The sequence below is a fragment of the Carlito syrichta genome, unplaced genomic scaffold, assembly GCF_000164805.1.
Source record: "Carlito syrichta isolate Samal-C Ts95f unplaced genomic scaffold, Tarsius_syrichta-2.0.1 Scaffold168982, whole genome shotgun sequence".
Classification (NCBI taxonomy): domain Eukaryota; kingdom Metazoa; phylum Chordata; class Mammalia; order Primates; family Tarsiidae; genus Carlito; species Carlito syrichta.
In genome coordinates, this window is record NW_007113078.1 from 28,376 (window position 1) to 51,330 (window position 22,955).

The 22,955-nt window shown below is 52.2% G+C and overlaps 1 protein-coding gene across 1 annotated transcript in view; it reads left to right on the plus strand.

Annotated features, from left to right (window-relative positions):
* Positions 1 to 22,955, plus strand: part of SUFU (SUFU negative regulator of hedgehog signaling) — a gene marked incomplete at its 3' end in the record, with an annotated part of 84,410 nt that overhangs the window by 6,237 nt on the left and 55,218 nt on the right. Inside the window, exon 2 of the mRNA XM_021709149.1 lies at positions 337 to 471. Coding sequence (XP_021564824.1) covers positions 337 to 471 — 135 coding nt within the window. The remainder of the gene's footprint in view (positions 1 to 336; positions 472 to 22,955) is intronic.

Sequence of the window (22,955 nt, forward strand, 5' to 3'; positions counted from 1 at the left end):
GGGGGGGGGGGGGGGGGGGGGGGGGGGGGGGGGGATCCTTGCCGCTCTCATTTGGGAAGGGCCAGGTGAAACAGGAGAGAGCAAGATGGGCAGCCACCCCGTCTGTTTTATCTCTGAGCGAGGCCCTGCCCGGGGTCGGAGCAGAGACACGCTGACGCCTGGCGAGGCGGGCACCCACAGCCCTCCCTGGTCTCGGCCCTCGGCAGCACGGTTTCTCTCTTGCTGCCTTTCACCTGAGGTCCTCCAGGCGAGGCCCTTAGGTCCGCCAGGCAGACGCCTAGGCTTGATGTCTGGCTTCCGGCTCACACCAACACCCCTGTGTTTCATGTTTTGCAGGTTGGGCGGCCCCGACCCCTTGGACTATGTTAGCATGTACCGGAACGTGGGGAGCCCTTCCACCAACATCCCCGAGCACTGGCACTACGTCAGCTTCGGCCTGAGCGACCTGTACGGCGACAGCCGAGTCCACGAGTGAGTGCGTGCCGCTGGCCAGTGTCCCCATCCCCCCATCCCTTGGCCTGACTCTTGTGTCGGAGGTTCCTGAGCAGGAGTGAGCCTGTCACAGTCCTTCAAGCACGGCACTTCTCAGTGGCGCCTGGGCCCCTGCCGTCGTGGGGTGGTTCACATTCACACTTGCTGCCTGCTCATCGGTGCGGGAGAGCGCAGGTGATGGTTACAGGCTCCAAAGCCCCCAGCCTTGTCCACGCCTGCTCTGGAGCTTGGGCTCGCAGGACGGGGAACACAGCTGTGGCCCCAAACCTGGGTGATGTTCCACATCTGCTTCCTTTGATCCCCCAGCTTATTTGAAAACTTTTAAAGCAAAGTTGAAAGAACTTTACAGTGAACACTTGGATGCCCACAGCCTGGGCATTTTCCTTCACTGCTTTGTCGCACGTCCGTCCCTCTGTCCCTTATCCGTCCACCTGCTTCCTTCCAGTCGGCATTTCTCAGTGCTTGGTGACCCAAGTACAGCCTTTGTCCTGGCCCGCTTTCATGTGTTGCCCTGCTTACGTCTAAATCTCCCTGCTTCTGGTTCCCTCTGTCATCAGCTTATTTGTGTTTCAGGAAAGCAAACATGTCTTAATACTAGGTTAAGCATAACTAACTTAGTAGCAAATCCGCTGAACAGCAGCAGCCAGAATAATGATAAAAGTGAATGCTTATTAAGCACCAATGACGAGCCAGGTGTTCATCTAGTCACTTTATATGTTCCTAACGGTTTAATTTTCACAGCAACCCTATAATACCAGTCGATACTAAAGTTTGCCCCACTTTACAGATGAGGAAACCGAGACAAAGCGGCCCTGTAACTTGCTTCATGTCACAGCTTGGAGGTGTCAGAGCAGGATTTGAACACAGGCAGTCTGGCTTCAGAGCCACTCTCCCAGTGACCACATGCTGTGGCCTTTACACGGTCGTGTCGTGTATTCCAACACGCTACCGTCTGTAGCTCACAAAGACTGTGTCTTCCCGTTTCTGCCCTTTCGAGGCAGCGTTTCTTTTCCCTGGTGTGAACGTAGTCTCCCCTCCTCCTCACTGGCATGATTGTACTTTCGTGGCCACACCCTTCTCTGGTTTTTACTTTGTGTACTTTTGCCTGTTAGACCCTCTTTTTTGCCTCTTGGAGGTGGCTGCCTAGCTGGGCAGGCTGAAGGGGCGGGCGGCAGACTCCTCCGGCCTGCCTCAGCGGACAGGCTGATTCTGGAGATAAGGATGTGGTGACGGTGAGGAAGGTGACGACATCCTTTGCCCCTTGGTTTTATTCTTGCTGTCTTCCATCCCACTGAGTTAACTGCTTTATAATCTTATCAGGTTCTCTTATGCTCTCCATTTTATCTTTTTATTTTATTTTTTTAAGATGTGGGGTACAGTTCAGGGTGAGGCATACAAATGTTCATTATGCAGGTTACCCTTGTTGATGACGTGTGCACCCCCCTCCCCTGGCAGTTTCCCACTACTGCCAATCCCTTTCTTATAGGATTATGATCATTGTTCAGGGTCTGCTTATGAGTGAGAACATGTGGCACTCTGTTCTTTGTTTCTGTGATAGATCACTGAGTATCATTTTATCTTTTTATTTTTATGTTTGAGTCAGAGTCTCACTGTTACCCAGGCTGGAGTGCAGTGGCTGCTCCGACCACCGCAGCCTCGACCTGCTGGGCTCCGGCGATCCTTCCGCCTCAGCTTTCCAAGTAGCTGGAACTACAGGCGCGCGCTACCACACCCGGCTAATTTTTTTGATTTGTTGTAGAGATGAGGTCTCGTCAAGTTGCCCAGGCAGGTCTTGAACCCGCGGGCTCAGGCAATCCACTCACCTCAGCCTCCCAAAGTGCGGGATTACAGGCTGAGCCACCGAGCCTGGCTCAATTTATGGTTTTAATAAGAACCTGCAGAGAGTATTCAGCAGCTAGCCTGTGCCCTTATGTTGATAGATAGGGTCTGGCTGCAAGAAGACCATTTCCTGCGTGGCTTATGGACTCTCCCAGTCCGTCTGCTGAGCAGGTGTAGGCCCAAGGCCCAAAGTCACGTGAAGAACTGGTTGAGGAAGCCCCCCTTCCCGAAGGAGAACCCCTGAGTTTGAAATGGGGCCCCTCTTGCTGGTTTCCCCAGCTTAACGCTGCCTCCTCATGTGTGTTTCATTTCTGTGTATAAAGCACTTTGACCGTCACCGTCCCTTATGGCAAGAGTGAGACTTCTGTTTGGATCATCACCTCCCCATTCAAGCCTGGTGTTCCCAGCATCACATGCGACCAGGGCATGGGAAGAACGTTCTGAGGCTTGCCCGGTTCTGGTCTGTGTTGTGATTGGTCTTGTGCTGCTGGGACTGCTTGTTTTCGGATCCTGGTAAGTTTCGCGAAGAAAGATGCGCTTTTCTGAGCCCCGTGTGTGGCGAGGCCTCTTTAAAATGGGTGAGTGGCTTCTCGTTTAACTGGGTACTCGATGCCCAGGTCAGGACAGCGAGCTTCTGCCACCCCGGAGGTCTGAAGCGCAGCCGGGCTGGCTTGTCGCCCATGAGTCTTGGCGGCAACTCTTCTTCGACTGCCTACCTTCTCTTTCCACAAGAAAGGGAGCATGGCTCCTTTTTGCAACATAGGTACTTCGGAACATCACAATAGGCGGCTTGGGGACAAGATGGAGAGACATATCTGGCCTCTGGAGCTCCTGTTCTAGAGGGGAGATAAATATAGGGGATGGCTAGAGCCCTGAGTCACAAATGCCGGGTCTGTGGTAGAGTGTGGCCCGAGAGCAGGGCAGAGGGAGTGCCGTGGGTCCCCAGGTTGGAGGAGGCGAGGGTTGAGAGCAGCCTCACAGGAGGGCTGGGTGCCATCTGCAGCCTGGTACGCCGGGTGCCAGCATTCGCTTTTAGGACTGAGAGGGCCTTTAAAAATCCAGCTCAATGTCTCCAAAATGTCCAGGGCCTCCTTAATAATGTTACCACCTGTAGTATTGGTTACTGAATGTTCTCTTTTTTTTTTTTTGAGTTGGAGTCTCACTCTGTCATCCAGACTGGGGTGCAGTGGCCGCACCCGGCCACTGCAGCCTCGACTTGCTGGGCTCCGGTGATCCTTCCGCCTCAGCCTTCCAAGTAGCTGGAACTATAGGCATGCGCTACCATGCCCGGCTAATATTTGATTTATTGTAGAGATGAGGTCCCGCCAAGTTGCCCGGGCGGGTCTCGAGCCCGCGGGCTCAGGCAGTCCACTCACCTCAGCCTCCTGAAGGCGTGGGATTACAGGCTGAGCCACCAAGCCTAGCTTCTTTTTTTTTTTTTTTTTTTGAATTGGAGTCTCACTCTGTCATCCAGGCTGGAGTACAGCAGCAGCAGGCTCACAGCTACCCCAGCACTTACCTGCTGGGCTCTGGCAATCCTTCTGCCTCAGCCTTCCAAGTAGCTGCACAGGTGTGTGCGACCACACCCGGCTAGTTTTTGATTTATTGTAGAAACGAGTCTTACCAACTTGCCCGGACTGGTCTCGAACCCATGGGCTCAGGCAATCCAGTTGCCTCAGCCTCCCAAAGTGCTGGGATTACAGGCTGAGTCACCAAGCCTGGCCTTTTTTTTTAAGTTTCTTTTTTTTTTGAGTTGGAGTCTCACCCTGTCGCCCAGACTGGAGTGTGGTGACACGTTCCCGGCCACCGCAGCCTCAACCTACTGGGCTCTGGTGATCCTTCTGCCTCAGCCCTCCAAGTAGCCAGAACTACAGATGCACGCTACCGTGCCTTGCTAATTTTGTTAGTTATTATAGAGACGAGCTCTCACCAAGTTGCCTGGGCGGGTCACGAACCCGCAGACTCAGGCAGTCCACTCGCCTCGGCCTCCCAAAGTGCTGGGACGGCAGGCTGAGCCACCGAGCCTGGGTTGTTTAAGTTTTATGTAGACACAAAGTCTTGCTGTGTTGCCTAGGCTTGTCTCGAATTCCTGGGCTCAAGCAGTCCTCCTACCTCGGCCTTCCAATGTGCTGGGATTACAGGTGTGAGCCACCTGCCTGGCCAAATACATCTAAAAATTACTTTGCTGCCATATATGAAAACCAGAATCACTTTTCATATTTTAAAGATGATTATGGAAATGAGCACAATAAAAATAAAGCAACATTATTAAGTTCTAGCTTAAATTCGTGTCCTGCCACAGAAGGCTCGAAGCCTGGGGGTCATCTTTTTCTTTGTTCAAGAGACCGGCAGGTGTGAGAGAGGTGTTAAACAGCTGGAAGCAAGGATTTTGCATGTTTTCACCACAGGAAGTGATGAAAGTTTGAGGTGGTGGATATGCTGGGTACCCTGACTAATTTATCATACAACGTAAGTGTGTACTGAAATGTCATGGTACCCCGTAACTATGCACAACGGTATGTGTCAATTAAAAATAAATTGAAACTTTGAAAACAGGGAAAGAAGACACAGTGATAACACATAAAACTGTCCCCTCCACATGATCACATGATTGAAAGAGAATTTAAGGACCCTTTTCATTTTGTAGTGTTACTATTATTTGTGACCACAGATGAGGTCTGCACTTAGGAAAGACTGGTCCATCCTCCTTAATTGTACAAGGGATGCACAGTCCCAGCTGTCCATAGGGCAAGTTCCTGAGTGTGGCACAAGTGAGCCCAGAGCCTGACACTCGCTCTTCTAGGCTACCTCTCGTGCCTGGGGAGAGGAAAGCACAAGACGTTCTGTCTTTAAGATAGTAATATAAGCATGCTTTTTTTTTTTTAAAGTTTTTACTGTATTCCAGGTTAACGCTAAGTTCTTCATATAAAATTACCTCATGGTAATTTTATGACATAAGAAAAATTTTTTTTTTTTTGAGTTGGCGTCTCGCTCCTTCCCCCAGACTGGAGTACAGTGGCATGCACGCTCATGGCCACCCCAGCATCAACCTGCTAGGCTCCGGCAATCCTTCCGCCTCAACCCTCCAAGTAGCTGGATCTACAGGTGTGCGCTACCACACCTGGCTATTTTTTATTTTATTGTAGTGATGAGGTCTCATCAAGTTGCCCAGGCTGGTCTCAAACCTGTGGGCTCAGGCAGTCCACTTGTCTCAGCCTCCCAAAGTGTTGGGATTACCGAAGAAATTCTTATTACATCTTGCTTATAGATACAGAAACCCAGGCTTAGAGAAGTTGTCATATATCTAGTAACTTAGAAGCCAGATCTGGTGACCCCAAACCTGTATTCTGGCTGGGTGTGGTGGTCCATGCCTTAATCCCAGCACTTTGGGAGGCTATGGCGAGAGGATTGCTTGAGCCCTGGAGTTCGAGACCAGCTTAGGAAGCACAGTGAGACTTCAACTCTACAAAAAATAAAAAAATTAGCTGGGTGTGGTGGCACGCACCTGTAGTCACAGCTACTTGGGAGGTTGAGGCGAAAGGATCGCCTAAGCCAGGAGGCTGAGGCTGCGATGAGCTATTATCATGCCACTGCGCTCCAGCCTGGGTGGCAGAGCGAGACCCTAATCCACCCTTTGGGGGAAAGAAAAGAGAAACCTGTATTCTTAGCCTCTGTGCTATATTTTCTTTCCATTTTTATCAGTCAACAGCACTTATTAAATGCCTACTGCATACCTCCCCCATTGGGATTTTTCCTTTTCACAGCTTGTAAAGGTTCAGGAGAGGCAGAAGCACGAGGGTCCCCTGCGTTTCTTGCTCCCAGCAGGCAGACTTCAGGGGCAGGTGGGGAACCTCACCCTGGTACCCCTGGAGCAAGTAGACAGCCTGCTGACTAGATGAGCCCCAGGATGGCCCTTTCTTCAGGTTCTCCCCCTTGTTCACATTCAGTCGGGAACAGGGCAGGTGCACACTTGTCGACTTGTTGGGATCTAGACGTCCTTACGAGGCTGATTCCGGGTTGGAAGGATGGACGAGTTCCAGCCAGGGCAGCCTCGGGGAGGTGTGTGCGTGCTTCTGGGAACCCTGGGGCCACCTGTGCTGACTTCAGTGGAGAGGCTGTTCTGGGCCCTCCCCCTGTATTCAGGAGGTATCGGGTGGCCAGCTTTGCTGCTGAGGGCTTGTCCGGCGCGTGGGGCTGGAGGAGGGGTTGCAGCACCGCTCTCTGAGCTCTGTGGACAGAACCTTTGGGGCTGACCCAGGCTCAGGGCTGGTGGACAAAGGGTGGTGTGTGAGCACAGGCACACGTGGTGCCTTCCACAAGGAGGCCACCCACCCGCGTCGGGCTGCTTCCGGGACAGTGGCGCCCACCCCTTGCCACTGCGGGAGGCCCAGGCTCTGCCCATGCGCTGCCTTCTTGGTGGGCACGTCCAGCGGCTTGAGCTGTACTGGCCCTGGGGCTGGAACTGCTGCCGACTGGCTCCTGTGTCTGCACCCACTGGCTGGCGGAGAGCCGCCCTTCCCTTGCATCCCAGCTGGCTCTGCACCCACGGGGTGCAGTTACTTATTAAAACCGCCCTGGGTACAGATTAACTTGTCTGCCTGTTGGTCTGTGTGGCCTCGGTCCCCTGCGGTGGGGAAGTGCTGACTTACCCTCAGAGCTTGGTCTACAGGGACTCTGACCCGCCTTTTTGTGCCCACGTTCCCAAAGGAAATCTGCCTTTGTCATCCACACCTGTCCCGGGAGTGTGGCCCCTCCCCAGTGGGGAGCTTTGGCCTGCCTCCAAGGCTCCGGTGAGCCTGGCCTGGAACGCCCCCCGAGCCACCCCGGATGCCAGGGCCGGCCCACCCACTGGGCTCAGCAGGCCAGGCAAGTGCTTCAGAGGCTCATTGGAGGCCAGCCCCCCAGCCATGGTCCCTCTGCCTTTCCTCTAGGAGGTGCGTGGTGTTTGGGTGACTTTGAAATGGGGGAGCGCTGCTAAGAACAGCGACTCTGGGGCGCCAAGGAAGAGTGGGGTCTCCGGTCTTGGCCCGGCGTGGCGGAGGGGCCAAGCGGGGCCGGCGCTCTCCCGGAAGCCAAAACTCCCACTCTGGGTTGGATTTAAGGCCCCGGGTCTCTGAATGTTTAAATGCTGAGGCAGGTAGCACCTCTTTGTAGCCACAGGAAGACCTGGGCATGTGGCTTCTTTTTTTTTTGAGTCTAGGTCTCTGTCATCCACACTGGAGTGCGGTGGCATGATCTTGGCTCACCACAGCCTCAAACTCTTGGGCTAAAACAATCCTCCCTCCTCAGCCTCCCCCTTGAGTAGCCAGGACTACAGGCGTATGCCACCGTGCCTGGCTAATTGTCTTTTTTTTTTTTTTTGTAGTGATGAGATCTTGCTGTGCTACCCAGGCTGGTCTCGAACTCCTGGGCTCAAGAGGTTCTCCCTCAGCCTCTCAAGTAGCTTGGACTACACGAGTGCACCACTATGTTTGGCTAATTTTTTTGGCGAGACGAGGTCTTGCTGTGTTCCCTAGGCTAGGCTTCATCCTTGTTGAAACATTTCTTGGCAGCCTGGGTTGTCTCTGTCTTCATGGTTTAAGAATTCGCACTCTTCAGTCCAGAGAGTCCCTCAGCATTAGGGGACAGTTGAGGAAAGACCTCAGTTAAACGCATTTGAAAAACAGCCTGAGTGGCCTAGGGCTGGGAAATGACTAACTGGCCAGGGTGGTGCTGGGCTGGTCAGCGCGGGGGCAGCGCCTTCTCTTCCTGAGGAGGCTTGGAAGCCAGGGGGGGTTTGATGCAGTTGATATCTCAGTCCTAGGAGTCTTCAGCCCAGCCCTCAGCTCCCATCGTCCAGGCCGTGCCATTTTCTCCATTGAATGCCGGCCCCCACATCTCTTGCCTTCTGGGTCCGGGTTTGCCAGCATTATGGCTCAGAGGCCCTGACTCTGGCTTCTGGCCGTTTTTATCCCCCCGAGTCAGGGTCTCACTCTGCTGCCCATGCTAGAGTGCGGTGGCACCATCTCAGTTCACTGCAGTCTTGACTCCTGGGCTCAGACTATCCTTCTTCTTCAACCTCCTGAGTAGCTGGGACTATGGCACACACCACCATGCCTGACTAGTTTTTCCGATTTTTTGTTGAGATGAGGTCTCACTATGTCGCCCAGGCTGGTCTCAAACTCCTGGGCTCAAGTGATCCTCCGCCTCAGCCTCCCAAAGTACTGGGATGACAGATGTGAGCCACCGTGCCGGTCCTGAAAGATCTTGAACTGGAAAATACTAGGCGTGGGGCTGGTACAGCATCAGCGCCTCAGGGTGTCCCAGCACCTCGCGCCCCGTGTCTTGGGGCATGATGGAGGCTCTTTGCAAGCAGAGTCCTGAGGCTGGGAAACCGGGCCAGGCCCGTGCCTGAGGCTGGGCCGGTGCCCAGTTTGGTGAGAACTCGGTTCCTGGCGGCTTCTCAGAGAAGCCTAGCCTGTGGTTGGCTGCACTCCAGGCCCTTTCCCAGCGTGTTAGTAAGAGACAGTGTCCCTCAAAGACCTGCTCCTCCCTCCATCCCTCCTGTGTTGCTCAGGCTCCCAGGGCCGCAGAGTACAAGCACTGTCTCAAAGGTGTTTTCTTGGGCACCATATGCTGAGTTCTACTCTAGAGACTGTGACTCAACTGGTGATGCCATCAGGAAGATTCCCAGGCCTGGCTTGAGGGTCTAGAGGGACCCCAACTGGAAGAGGGGTGGGACTGGGAAGCCGCCGACATCTGTGCGATGTTTTTTTTTTGAGTTGGAGTCTCACTCTGGTTGCCCAGGCTGGAGTATAGGGGCGCTCTCATGGCCACTGCAGCCTCGACCTGCTGAGCTCTGGCGATCCTTCCGCCTCAGCCTTCTAAGGAGCCGGAACTGCAGCCGTGCGCTACCACACCTGGCTAATTTTTTGATTGATTGTAGAGATGAGGTCTCGCCAAGTTGCCCGGGCAGGTCTCGCACCCGCGGGCTCAGGCAGTCCTCTCACTTTGGCCTCCTGAGGTGCTGGGATGACAGGCTTGAGCCACCGCACCCAGCCATCTGCTGGACCTTAAGGGAGAAGCAAGCGGGCTTTGCTCCCAGTGAGCACTGAGAGCAGGAGAGACGCACACGGGTTCCCTGCCTGCGGGTGTGTGTTCTTGTCCGTGCCACAGATGAGGGGCCCGGGCACACGGATGTCCCCTGCCCCAGGCCAGCTGGGAAGTGCTGGACTGGCATTGGCGTGGCTTTGGTGGCCTCTGTGGCCTGTGCTCCTGCCTCCTCTGCTGGGCTCCTCTCTGGCATCCCACCAGGACCAGGAGTGGAAGGATTTCACGCAGGTTTCGCCCTGGAGCCTGAGACTGGGCACCTGTGACATCTTCCTTCCCTCCCAGCATCTGTGTCGCCACAGCAGGTTCACTGCTCTGCCCCTGCCCCGGCCTGCTGCCCTGGCTGGCATTGCCCATCTGTGCTCCTTCACGGCTTCAAACCTTGTCACGCGGGTCTCTGTTCTCGGATTCAGCCTGGATAGTAAACACATATCTAGCCTGGGTACATGCTAGCACTGGTGAGGAAGGCGGTGTCTGCTGAGCATCTAGTAAATATCCGGCATCTTCTGTGCTCAGTGCCTGTCGCTTTGGGGACCACAAGAGGCAGAAGAATGGCAGGAGTGCCCTGTGTACAGTGAGAGGCCCTTGCCTGAAATGTCAGGAGACCACATGAGCTGGCAGAGACAGGGACTCAGAGAATGTGGCATGGGATTGTTTCACTCAACAGCATGGTGATGTGATTGGGAAAGGGCCTGACAGGAGGACTTGAGAAGATGAGGTGCCCTAGAAGGGCCTTCTCGACTTAGGGGTCAGCGGCAGCTGTGGCGTGGGGTGGGAATGTGTTTGGGGAACAGGATGTCCCTGGGCGTTGTGGCACAGAGTTGGTAACCGGGTGGCTACTCTGGGCCCTGGAGGGGCAGACAGGTCAGTGCTGGAAGTGTGGTCCAACACCTGTGGCTGCTTCCTTTCCTGACCTGCCAGTTTGGTGGCCCTTCCCAAAAAGGAGAATGGAATTAGCCAGGCATGATCTAGTCTTGATTGCAGGCGTGTACTTGCACATGCACGCACACACACGCGCTTGGCTCCTGGTGAGAGCGCCTCCTTTCCTAGGTACTTGCAAACCATCTTTTAGAATTTCTTATTCTGGGATTCTTAATCCCAAGGAAATAGTCCAAATGTGGGAGGGGAAAGAGGTGGCGTGCACAGAGGTGTTGGCCAGAAGAACAAGCCTCAGAAGCTACCTCCTGTCCAGCGGGAAAGCGGAGTCACGGAGGCCTGTGCGGGGGTTTCCTGGTTTTGTTACAGGTGATGGCTGTTCTCCCTTTGTTGTGGGGAAAACGGACTCCAGTAGGGCAACATTACCTATGTTTGGAGACCAAGAACACAGTCGTTTCTTCATGGTGTAAAATCGGAGACGCTCCCAGGCGCCAGGCCCCCATGGTCGGTGTCAGAAGCTCTGATGTGGCTGCTCAGGCTCGACACTCCCGGCCCAGCCTTCGGGCTCCCAACAGACTCTGCCAGACAGGCAACCTGCCTTCTCGTGGGCTGACCCCAGCTGCTGCTGAGCTCGCCTTTGCCTTCGATGACGGCTCCCCTGCCGGTGGAGGGGCTCAAAGGGCGCGTTCAGTCACGCAGTTTCGGTTCCGCAAGGGGAGTCCTGCGAGCGAGGCTTACACAGGACACAGAAGCAGCAGGCAGCACCCTGTGGTCAGGGTCCCCGCAGGAGACTGGCACCTCCGGGATAGTACGATTGGAGGAGCGTTTGCTAGACTTGACAAGCTCGTGAGCTAATCCTAGAAAAAGTGCTACTGACCTCGTTGCTGAATATCCCCATGGTCTCCTTCGAGCTACTCCCCCTTGGCACGCCACGCCCCGATGCCAACACCTAGTCCATCCATCAAGGCAGTTTTGGAACTCTTTTTCTGGAATGGCCGTCAGCTACTGTTGTATTACCCTTGATGTTCTGAATGTCACCAAAATGCCTTCCTTTCAACATTTCCTTTATCTTTGGGTAGGGAAAAAAGTCACTGGGGCCCAGATCAGGTGAGTAGAGAGGGTGTCCCATATGGTTCTTTGTTTCCTGGCTGAAAACTCCCTCACAGGCAGTGCTGTGTGAGCCGGTGCCTTGCTGTGATGCAAGAGTGCCTTGAGGACCATTTTTGCACACACCTTTGCCGTGCTAAGATTTTCCCGTTTCTCTACTGATGTTTATTTGGTCTGCTGTGCTTCTCCCAGTCAGCCCATGATTTTTGCAGTGCTTTCGTCAGTTCTGCCTATTACTGGCCATCCTGACCTCTCTTTATCAGTGGCACTTTCTCTCCTCTCAGAGAAATGTTTACTTCATTTGTACACTGCCACTCTTTTTATGACATTATCCCCATGAGCTTGGACTAACGTGTCCCTGACTTCACTCCACTCTTGCCGAGTTTAACGAGAAATGTGATGTTTGTTCGTTGCTCTAATTCAAGCTCTTACATCCTTGGGATGGCACACAAAACACGCAGCAACAATAATGAAAACACCACTCAGCACGACACCGAGACACATCGACACGAACACAGCTACGAGACTCTGTTCAACCAAGAGCATAAGACCTTACCGAGTTGTTTGTGCAGTGCTGCCAACGTAAGCACACAGTGGCAAGTTCGTGAACTTGATGGTCAGACCGCGTATTTTCCAGGGGCAGCGCCACAGGGGATGGTGTTTGGCCTGGCTGTCCATATCCTAAGGCTGAAGGGACCAGCAGAGACAGTGGGATTTGAGAACCCGGAGGAGGCGGTTGGGCAGGGTGTTCTTGAGAGTGGCCTTCAGCAGCGATGTCCAATCGAGGACACGACCAGCCGCAGGCAGCGTCACAGGGAGGGGGCTCTGGCCTCTTTCCTCCCGTCCACTGACTTCCGGTCAGAACTCTCACGGGCCGAGCCCGCTTGGAAGCCGGAGGTCTCAGAAGCCGCACAAGGTCAGCCTTCCAGGGCAGACAGTAGGATAGAAATACTGGCTTTGGTGGCACGACAGCAGTTTAAGACAAACTCTCACTGTTTTCCTCACATCTCCTTCGCATCAGGAGTCTGGGCAGAGTGTGGCTGGGCGCTGTGCTTAGGGCCTCAGCTTAGGGCTTTGCTCAGGCGTCTGCTAGGCTGCGTTTTGATCCGAGTCTCCACCGGGGAAGGAGCTGCTTCCGAGCTCCCTCGGGTTGTGGGCAGAGTCCCTTGCTTCGCGGCTGCAGGGGATGCCCCCGGGTCTGTCTGCCATGGTGGGCATGGAAGGGCAAGCCGAAGGGACCCGTGCAGGCCCCCAGCCCAGAGGAGGCGACCCCAGCCTTCCTAAAGGTGAGTAGAGGGCAGGGAAAGAGGGAACAGCCTGTACAGAGTCTCGGAGGCAGGGAAGTCACCCGGGCATGCACAGCTTTGCTGCCTATTCGTTGTACCCAGAGCTTCGGTCTTGCGCTAGAGCAGGTGAGGGGGCCCGAAACTTGGTGGCCTCGTGGACTTACTGAGAAGTCTGGACTAGATTCCACAGTTTTGGGGTGTGGGTGGGGCCTGGGGGATTTTTGAGCAGGAGAAAAGTGTGTCGTTTCCACATTGGGAACGTCAGTGTGAAGAACGAAAGAGCAGGAGGCAGGAGAGGGGTGAGGAAGGGTGCCGTGGGCCACCTGGGCGAGGGTGCAGAAGGGCAGCTCCTGCGGTGGCAGCTGGTCTGGAGGAGGGGACCGAGGAGAGGCCCACTGCGGAGGGAAAACGGCCTGGCTGGCTGCACCCGGGGAGAGGAGGACTGGAGGACGACCCTGGGATTCTGACACGGTGGCTGGATTCGTCCCTGCTGCTGCCGTAACACCTGGCCCCAACGTCAGTGTCTTCAGACAGCACACGTCTGCTCTTGCATGGTTCTGGAGGTCAGAAGTCTGACCTGCATCTCACTGGATCCACAGTGAGATGTCCCAGTGTCACCGGGCTGCATTCCGTCCTGGAGGCTCTGAGGGAGAATCCAGTCCTGGCTGCTCCGGCACCTCGAGGCCCTGCCCTCCATCTTCCAAGCCACCCAGGGCAGCCAAGTCACCTGTCACGTCTCTCCGACCTTCTTTCCTCAAGGACTTGTGTGATGAGATCAGCCACCTGGATGAGCCGCTGTGAGACCGTCCCCTTCCCGACCTCCTTCCCTCATCACACTTGCAAGTCCCTTCTGCTGTCCAAGGTCACACAGCTCGAGTTCCGGGGATTGGGACGTGGACTTGTCTGGGGGGCGTCTGTCAGGCGTCCTCAGTGGTGCCCCTCTTCATGTGAGGCAAAGAGGGAAAAGGACCGGGGTTGAGGCGAGAGCAAGCTCAGGCTGGCGTACCCTGGCCTGGAAGTGAGTATCTCGGTCTGCTTCTTTGCTTGGGGTTGCGTTGGGAATCCCCAACAGGGTGTGGTGGCTGCAGCCATTCCGTGGTTCGCCTGGGGAGACTGCGTGGTGAGGAAGGGGCGGACCTAGGCCCTGGAGGAAGGCGGACTCTGACTCTCGCCCTTTGTTCCCCACCTGGGTCGTGCCCTGGGGCACGGGCGGAGGCCAGCACCTGCATCCGCTTCCCCTGCTTCCCCTGCTTCGAGGGTTTCCAGTACTGCCCTCCGTCTGCTGGGCAGCTGTCTGTCCCCTGGTTCCGGGCCTCCCTGCCTTCTGACACCAGCAGGGAGCTTGAGACAGCCCCGTGCCTTGGCCTGCCACTTTCACAGGGCCAGCATCGGCCTCGGCTGGCCTGGCACTCCTTGCTCCAGAAACCAGTGGAGTGCCTGGGCCACCCCAGGAAAGGTACTTGACCCCAGCCTCTCCTGCCACATCCTAGGCGCAACAGTGTGGACCACAGATTCCACGAGAAACTTTACAGGCTAGACCTGCAGACACAGTGGTGGGCAAGACACAGCCTTGCCCTTGTGGGTTTTAGTCTAGGCTGGGGATTGCGATAGAAAACTTGAAAAATACAGAAAAATATGAACAATAAAAATGACATTGTAAGAGGCACTATAATAATATTACTGCATTTATTTTCCTCGTATATCTTTTACTCATGTTTTTATGTTGCGTGTATATACAAATATTTTGAACCATGCTTTGTGTTAAATTTTGTTTCCGTTTTTTTTTTTTTTTGAGTTGGAGTCTCACTCTGTCTCCCATACTTGAGTGCAGTGGCACGCTCCCAGCCATTGCAGCCTCGACCTGCTGGGCTCCAGTGATTCTTTCACCTCAGCCTTCCAAGTAGCCAGAACTACAGGCGTGCACTACCACGCCCGGCTAATTTTTGATTTATTTATTATAGAGATGAGGTCTCGCCAAGTTACCCGGGCTGGTCTTGAACCCGTGGGCTCAGGCAATCCACTTGCCTTGGCCTCCCAAAATGCTGGGATTACAGGCTGAGCCACCGAGCCCAGCCTGTTTCATGTTTTTTATTGTTTTTTTTTTTTGAGTTGGAGTCTCACTCTGTCGCCCAGACTGGAGTGCAGTGGCCGCTCCGGCCACCGCAGCCTCAACTTGCTGGGCTCCGGCGATCCTTCTGCCTCAGCCTTCCAAGTAGCCGGAATTACAGGCACGCGCTACCACGCCCAGCTGATTTTTGATTTATTGTAGAGATGAGGTCTCGCTGCCCAGGCGGGTCTCGAACCCGCGGGCTCAGGCAATCCACTCACCTCAGCCTCCCGAAGGCGCGGGATTACAGACTGAGCCACCGAGCCCGGCCTGTTTCATGTTTTTTAAATGACCACCTATTTGTGGTATGATATACATAATATGAAATTTACCATTTTAACCATTTTTAGGTTTACAATTTATTGGAATTAAGTGCGTTTATAATGTCGTACAACATAACCACTTTCCATTTCCAGAAACTTTTTCATCTTCCCAAGCTCAAACTCTGTACTCATCAAACAATAACTCCTCATTTACCACTTCCTCCCACCCCTAGCAGCCACTGTCCTGTTTTATGTCACTGAATTTGACTATCCTAGGTACTTCATGTAAGTGGAATCATGCATTTATCCTTTTGGTCTGCCTTATTTCACTTACATGATATCTTTAGGTTCGCCCATGCTGTAGCATGTCTCAGAATTTCCATTTATTTATTTATTTTTTAGTTGGAGTCTCTGTCGCCCAGGCTGGAGTACAGTGGTACGCTCACAGCCACTGCAGCCTCAACCCACTGGGCTCAAGCGATTCTTCTGCCTCAGCCTTCTAAGTAGCTGAAACTACAGGCATGCACCACCACGTCCAGCTATCTTTTTGATTTATTGTAGAGACGAGGCCTTACCCAGTTGCCCAGGCTGGTCTCGGGATTGTGGGCTCAGGAAATCCTCTCGCTTCCAACTCTCAAAGTGCTGGGATTACAGGCATGAGTCACTACCTCTGGCCAAGAATTTCCTTCCTTTTAATGGCTAAATATGATGTGCACCTGTTTTTCCAGCTACTTGGAAGGCCGAAGCAGAAGGATTGCCTGAGCTAAGCCCAGCAGGTTGAGACTACAGTGGCCGTGAGCGTGCCACTGCACTCCAGCCTGGGTGACAGAGGGAAACTCCAACTCAAAAAAATAAATAAAAGTAAAGGCTGAATAATACTCCATTATACACACACACATACACACACTCACACACTAATGGACACTTGGGTTGCTCTGTTATGAGTAATGCTGCTGTGCACATCAGTGTACAGATGGATGTCTGTTCGGATCTCGGCTTTCGTTTCTCTTGGGGATATACCTTGACATAAAATTGCTGGATCCGATGGCAGGTCTGTATGTAATTTGGGGGGAGCCGCCATATTGTTTTCCACAGCAGCTGTGTCCTCTTGTGTTTCCACCAGCAATGCACGAGGGTTCCAATTTTATGACCATTTTAAAGGACATCTTTTTAGCCAGGCTCAGTGGCTCAGCCTGTAATCCCGTGCTTTGGGAGGCCAAGGTGAGTGGATTGCCTGAGCCCGCGGGTTCAAGACCCGCCTGGGCAACTTGGCGAGACCTCTTCTCTACAATAAATCAAAAATTAGCTGGGTGTGATAGCGCACGCCTGTAGTTCCAGCTATTTGGAAGGCTGAGGCGGAAGGATCGCCGGAGCCCAGCAGGTGGAGTCTGCGGTGGCCGGGAGCGGCTACTGCACTCCAGTCTGGGCGACAGAGTAAGACTCCAACTCAATAAATAAATAAATAAATAAAGGACATCTTTCTACCTTATGGAGGGCACCCCCCAAAAACCGGACTTTATTTATTAAAAATTGTGTATTCTTACATGTTTAAGCTTCAGTCGCCTTTAAAGTACTTTCCATTTGATGCAGTACGCCTATTGAGATGCTTTTTCCACTGCTTATAACAGTTATTGAGCTTGTTAGTTTTGATACCTTTTGGTGCTTCTGCTTTTGTTTTGCTTCTTCCACTTCAGCAAAACATTTCTCTTTCCTCCAGGAAAACAGAAAAAAAAGTCACTCGAGGCGAAATTGGATGAACAGAGAGGGTGGGACACTGGATTCATGCCATTTTGGTCAAAAATCGCTGGACACTGTGTGGTGTGGACAGGTTGTTTGTGTAAATCATCCATCACAAAATGGACAAACGCATTTCAAGAATCTCAAAAAAAAAAAAAAAAATTTCACTGAAGCTGAATTCAGGCCGGGCTCGGTGGCTCAGCCTGTAATCCCAGCACTTTGGGAGATCGAGGTGAGTGGATTGCCTGAACCCGCGGGTTCAAGACCTGCCCGGGCAACTTGGTGAGACCTCATCTCTACAATAAATCAAAAATTAGCCAGGCGTGGTAGCGCGTGCCTGTAGTTCCGGCTACTTGGAAGGCTGAGGTGGAAGGATCACCGGAGCTCAACAGGTCGAGGCTGTAGTGGTTGGGAGCTTGCTACTGCTCTAGTCGGGGCAACAGAGTGAGACTCCAACTCAAAAAAAAAAAGCCGGGCTCGGTGGCTCAGCCTGTAATCCCATGCCTTTGGGAGGCTGAGGTGAGTGGATTGCCTGAGCCTGCGGGTTCGAGACCCGCCTGAGCAGGCGAAACCTCATCTCTACAGTAAATCAAAAAATTAGCTGCGCGTGGTAGTACACGCCTGTAGTTCCAGTTACTTGGAAGGCTGAGATGGAAGGATCGCCGGAGCCCAGCAGGTCGAGGCTGCGGTGACCGGGAGCGGCCACTGCATTCCAGTCTGGGCGACAGAGTGAGACTCCAACTCATTTTAAAAAAAAAGCTGAACTCAGCCTCTCACAACAATGTTAGCTGGAATACTGCGGCTTACGGGTTCCTAGAGCACTTACCTAACCTTGTACTACAAGAGGCCTCTGCCCTCCAAAAGATAATTCCGGGTTTTGGGGGGTCTCCCCTTGTCGTTATAGTAATAGGTGAACCAAAAACAATAGAGACTGCAAAGTGGAGTGAGTGCTGATCTAAATTTCCTCTTCCTCTTTACCAGTTAGACGTGGAAAGAAGGCCTTTTGCCTCTGAAAGGTTGGTCCTCCGTGCTGGCCGCTGTGCCTCACGCCTGCAGTCCTAGCACGTTGAGACTGGGGGATTGCTCGGGCCTAGGAGTTTGAGAACAGCCTGGACAACACAACTAGACCTTTTCTCTACAAAAAAATTAAAACACATCAGCTGGGCGCAGTGGCACGTGCCAGTACCAGCTACTCAGGAGCCTGAGGCCAAAGGATTGCCTGAGACCGGGAGGTAGAGGCTGTGGTGTGCCATCACGGTGCCACTGCCCTTCCCCCTGGGTGACAAAGTGAGACTTTGACTCAAAAAAAGAAAAAGATCAGTCCTCCTCCTTCAGAAGCCACGTTTTTAGTGAGAGTGTGATTAACGTTCCACCGCACGGCATGCCAGAATTTGTGTCATGCCCAACTTGTGGAGCACTTCGATTGTTTCTGAATTCTTTTCTCTTACAAGCGCTACTGAACATATTGATGCAAAAGACTTCTTCCAAATACAAGATTATTTCCTTAGGGTAAATTACCAGAGCTGGAAACCTCTACTATAAAAAGTGGCTGTCACTTAGATCTGCTGTGTTTCAGGTCGTATTCTACGTGTTTTATATATTATGTATTAGCACATTTGCGACCAGCACGTTTTTCACTTTCATAATACTGAGAGTGGGTGAAAATAAAAAAAAAAATTGAAGCTGGTTGATGCAAACTTCTGTCATTAACTAGTTTACCATATGGTAGTAGCTACTGATATCTTCCTTTTCAGACACTGCTGTGCATGGTGGCTCACGCCTGTAATCCCAGCACTGTGGGAGGCCGAGGCAGGAGACTTGCTTGAGCCCAGGAGTTCGAGAGCAGCCTGGGCAACATAGTGGGACCTCATCTCTGCAAAAAAGCAGCCAGGCACAGTGGCACACACCTGTAGTCCCAGCTCCTCAGGATGTTGAGGCGGGAGGATCGTCTGAGCCCGGGAGGTCAAGGCAGCCGTAAGTTAAAGTCTTGCCACTGCCCTCCAGCCTGGGCGACAGAGTGAGACCCTGCCTCAAAAAAGAAAAAAAAGACTATTTTTTAGAGCAGTTTTAGGTTCTCAGCAAAATTGAGCAGAAGGTACAGCGAGTTGCCACATGTCCCCTGCTCGCGACACACACGCCCGTGCACGCACACATGCCGTCTTCCCGACTGTCAGCGCCCTTCACCAGAGTGGTATATTTGTTGCGATCAGTGAGCCTACACTGACACATCACCACCCAAAGGTCACAGTTTACATCAGAGTTTGCGTTCACATCTGCATTTTACAGAGGAAGAAACAGAGGCACAGAGAATCAGTGCCTTTTTTTTTTTGAGTTGGACTCTCACTCCTTTGCCCAGGCTGGAGTGCAGTGGCATGCATGCTCATGGCCACTCCAGCATTGACCTTCCGGTCTCCAGCGATCCTTCCGCCTCAGCCTTCTGCATAGCTGGAACTATAGACGCGTGCTACCACACCTGCTGTTTTTAATTTTATTGTAGAGACGAGGTCTCGCCAGGTTGCCCGGACTGGACTCGAACCCGTGGGCTCAGGTGATCCACTCGCCTCGGTCTCCCAGAGTGCTGGGATTACAGGCTGAGCCACCGAGCCCGGCCATCAGTGACTTATTTGCCTGCAGTCCACAGCCTGGAAGGACATAACCTGGCTCCAGAGGCTGTCCTCCTGCACTGCTGACATTTCAGTGACTTTTGAGGAATATTTGCTGCTTTCTAAATGTGGTGGCATTTTACTCTGTGGGGGTCAGATAGTGACATTTCACAGTCGGTTGACCAACTGTCCCAATCTGCCTGGGACGTATGGCTTTTCCTGGGATGCAGTGCTTTTCTGCTCTAAAGCCAGACAAGTCCTAGCCACACAAGGACAAGGTGATCACTCTTCTTCAGCAACTCCAGCTTCCGGGGCTCAGGATGAAGTCTTTTTTAGTAACTCAGTTGTCGTGTGTCAGACTTCTTCAGATGGCTTTTCAGCCTCTGTCCTTCGTGACATCTTGAGGGGTACAGGTCACTTATTCTATAGAGTGTCCTTTCATCTGGATTTGTCTGACTCTCCTCATGCTTAGGGTCAGAGACAGCATTTCTTGGAAGGAATGTCACAGGATGGTTGTGCTCGCCCGGGAATTGAATCAGGAGGCATTTGGTGTTGCTTTGTTTAATCGCTGTGGATGGTGTTGCATTGCTTGGCTTGCTTGGTTAAGGCAGCGCCTGCCAGACTTCTCTACTGTGAGTTTACTGCTTGTCCATTAGCAGTTAGTGTAAGTACCTTGGGGCCAAGTTGGTATCTTGCTTCTCATCAGATTTTTTACCCACTAGTTTTAGCATCCACTGATGATTCTTGCCCAGCTCAGTTGGTATCACGGTAGTTGTCAAACAGTGATTCCTCGTTCCATGATTGCTTCTACGTTTATTAATTGAGACTGAGATTTTACTATGGGAAAGAGTCTTTTCTTCTCCACATTTACTTATTTATTCACTTATTTATATTAGTGTATTAGGATTCTCTAGAGTAAAATAGCCTGTGCTATCTAGAAAACTTGCATTAAAGGAAAAATTTAAACCAGTAAATACATGTCTATATATCTGTATATTGTCTATATACATAATACAGATATATAAAGATTTATGATAAAGAATTGGCTCATGCATTTATAGAGGCTGCAAGCCCAAAATCTACAGTCAGTGACACTTGGTCCTTTACAATCAATGTGGACTCACAGATTTTTTTTTTTTTTTTGAGCTGGAGTCTCACTCTGTCACCCAGGTTAGAGTGTAGTGGCACATTCATGGCCACCCCAGTGTCGACTTGCTGGGCTCCAGGGATCCTTCCGCCTCAGCCTTCCAGGTAGCTGGAACTACAGGTGCGTGCTACCACACCTGGCTAATTTTTTATTTATTGTAGAGATGAGGTCTCGCCAAGTTGCCTGGGCTGGTCTTGAACCCTTGGGCTCAGGCAGTTCACTCATCCCAGCCTCCCAAAGTGCTGGGATTGCAGACTAAGCCACAGAGCCGCACCCCCCCCCTTTTTTTTAAGAGACAAGATCTCGCCTTGTCTCCCGGGCTGGAGTGCAGTGGTGTGATCATTAACTCACTGCAACCTCAAACTCCTAGGCTCAAGCTATCCTCCTGCCTCAGCCTTCTTAGTAGCTGGGACTACAGGTGTGTGCCACCGTACCTGGCTAATTATTTATTTGTTAACTTTTTGTGGAGACAGCGGCTTGCTATGTTGCCCAGGTTGCTTTGAACTCCCGGCCTCAAAAGTCCCTCTTGTCTTGGCCCCCCAAAGCGCTGGAACTACAGGCGCCAGCCACTGTGCTCAGTCCACATTTTTGCTTTTATTAGTAGGTTATAATGCTCAAATATCCTTTAATTTGATGCTCAGATTATCCTAGGCTTGACTGGTGAGAACCGAGAGCCGTTTGGTTTGGCTTTTCTTTCATTTTGGCATGTTACATGATTCTTGGAGAATTTCCTCACTTTCTGGCACAAGGTTTGGGGCCATCTTGTGCTTTCCCAACCCTGGACTCCAGGGAGCCCCAGTTTCTTTAGGGGAGAATGGTATTTAGCAGACAGGACCTGGTGCTAAGTATCGTCATCACTGTTGGGGTGTCAGGCTCAGTGGCGAGAACTGAGAGGTCTCACACACCCTGTGCCCACAGCTGCCTCTGCTGAGTACTGTGAGTTCCTGTTGGTGCCTCCGGTTCTAAAACCGTGCCTGCAGGGTTCATCCTAGCCTGCTCCCCCCACCCCACAGGGAGAGAGCACTGTTTATTCCAAGTCTTCATGGGCAGCAACGTTTGTTATCTTTACTCAAACTTAGCAGTCGCATTTTGATTCATCTATCAATGTGGTATATAAAGAGCACACGATCATATGCAAAACACATATAACAGCAAAGAGAAGATCCCTAAGGAAACTTCTGGAGCGACAGCTACTGGCACAGTAAAGCGAAGAATTCTGAAGACCAAGGCCTCCCAGTCTAGAGCCTCTAATGAAGATCTGAATCAGGGCCTCGCTTTGTAAAAATATGGAACGCTTCACCAATTTGCGTGTCATCCGTGTGCAGGGGCCAGCCCATCTTCTCTGTATTGTTCTAATTTTCGTATAAGTGCTGCCGAAGTGAGCACTTGTTTTTAAATTCTGACTCGGGCGTGTATTTGCCAGTCTTCAACTTTTCTGGAGGTGAGAGAAACCTGGCTTCCGCTTTCCACAATACATTTACACCAAAGTTCCAGAATTACTAACCCATGCTGTTGCAAAAAAATAACCCTAGAGGATTCAGTATTGGCTTACTGGTCTCTTTGCTTTTAGCCTGAAGACACATCGGCTGTGTCAGCAGCATGTTCCCCCCCGCCCGCTTCAGTGTGGCTGCGTTATTCATTTGAAATACAGTTGGGTTCATTCATTTCTGATTTTTTTCTTCTTTGAGTTGGGATCTCACTCTGTCGCCTAGGCCAGACTGCAGTCAGTAGTGCTTTCACAGCTCATGGCAGCCTTGACCTCTTGGGCTCAGATAATCCTCCCGCCTCAACCTCCCGAGTGGCTGGAACTACAGGGGTGTGCCACTACACTTGGCTAATTTTTTGATTTTTTTGTGGAGCTGAGGTCTCACTATGTTGCCCAGGCTGGGCTTGAACTCCTGGGCTCACACAAGCCTCTTGAGGTGCTGGGGTTACAGGCATGAGCCACCGTGCCTGGTCTTTTCTGTTTGTATTACATTTTTGTGTTTCCCTCCGTTCTCACTGATTCTGTGTCATTTATGTGAAGGCATTTTCTGGGTTCTAAATTCAAAAGGGTGTATTCTGAGAAGTGTCCCCCCCAGCCCACATTGCTGTCCTTGTCCCCCCCGACTGCCTGTGAGCCACATTCTCGGCCATTTCTGATTTATCCTTTCCCATGGCATTTTGCAGAATGAGCAGATGCACATATATTTTCCTGTTTTCTTTCTTCCTCAGAAGCACACCGTGGTTGTAGTCTTTGCTTTTTTTTTTAATACCTCGCAGCGTCCATATCCGTTTGCAGAGCTCCTTGCTCCTCCTTAGAGCTGTGCGTGACTGCACCACGCTCCCATGAGTGGCACGTGGGTGGCTTCGGCATTTTGCGACGATGAGTCCTCAGAAGTGGGACTGTGGGGCCAGAAAGCAGTGTCT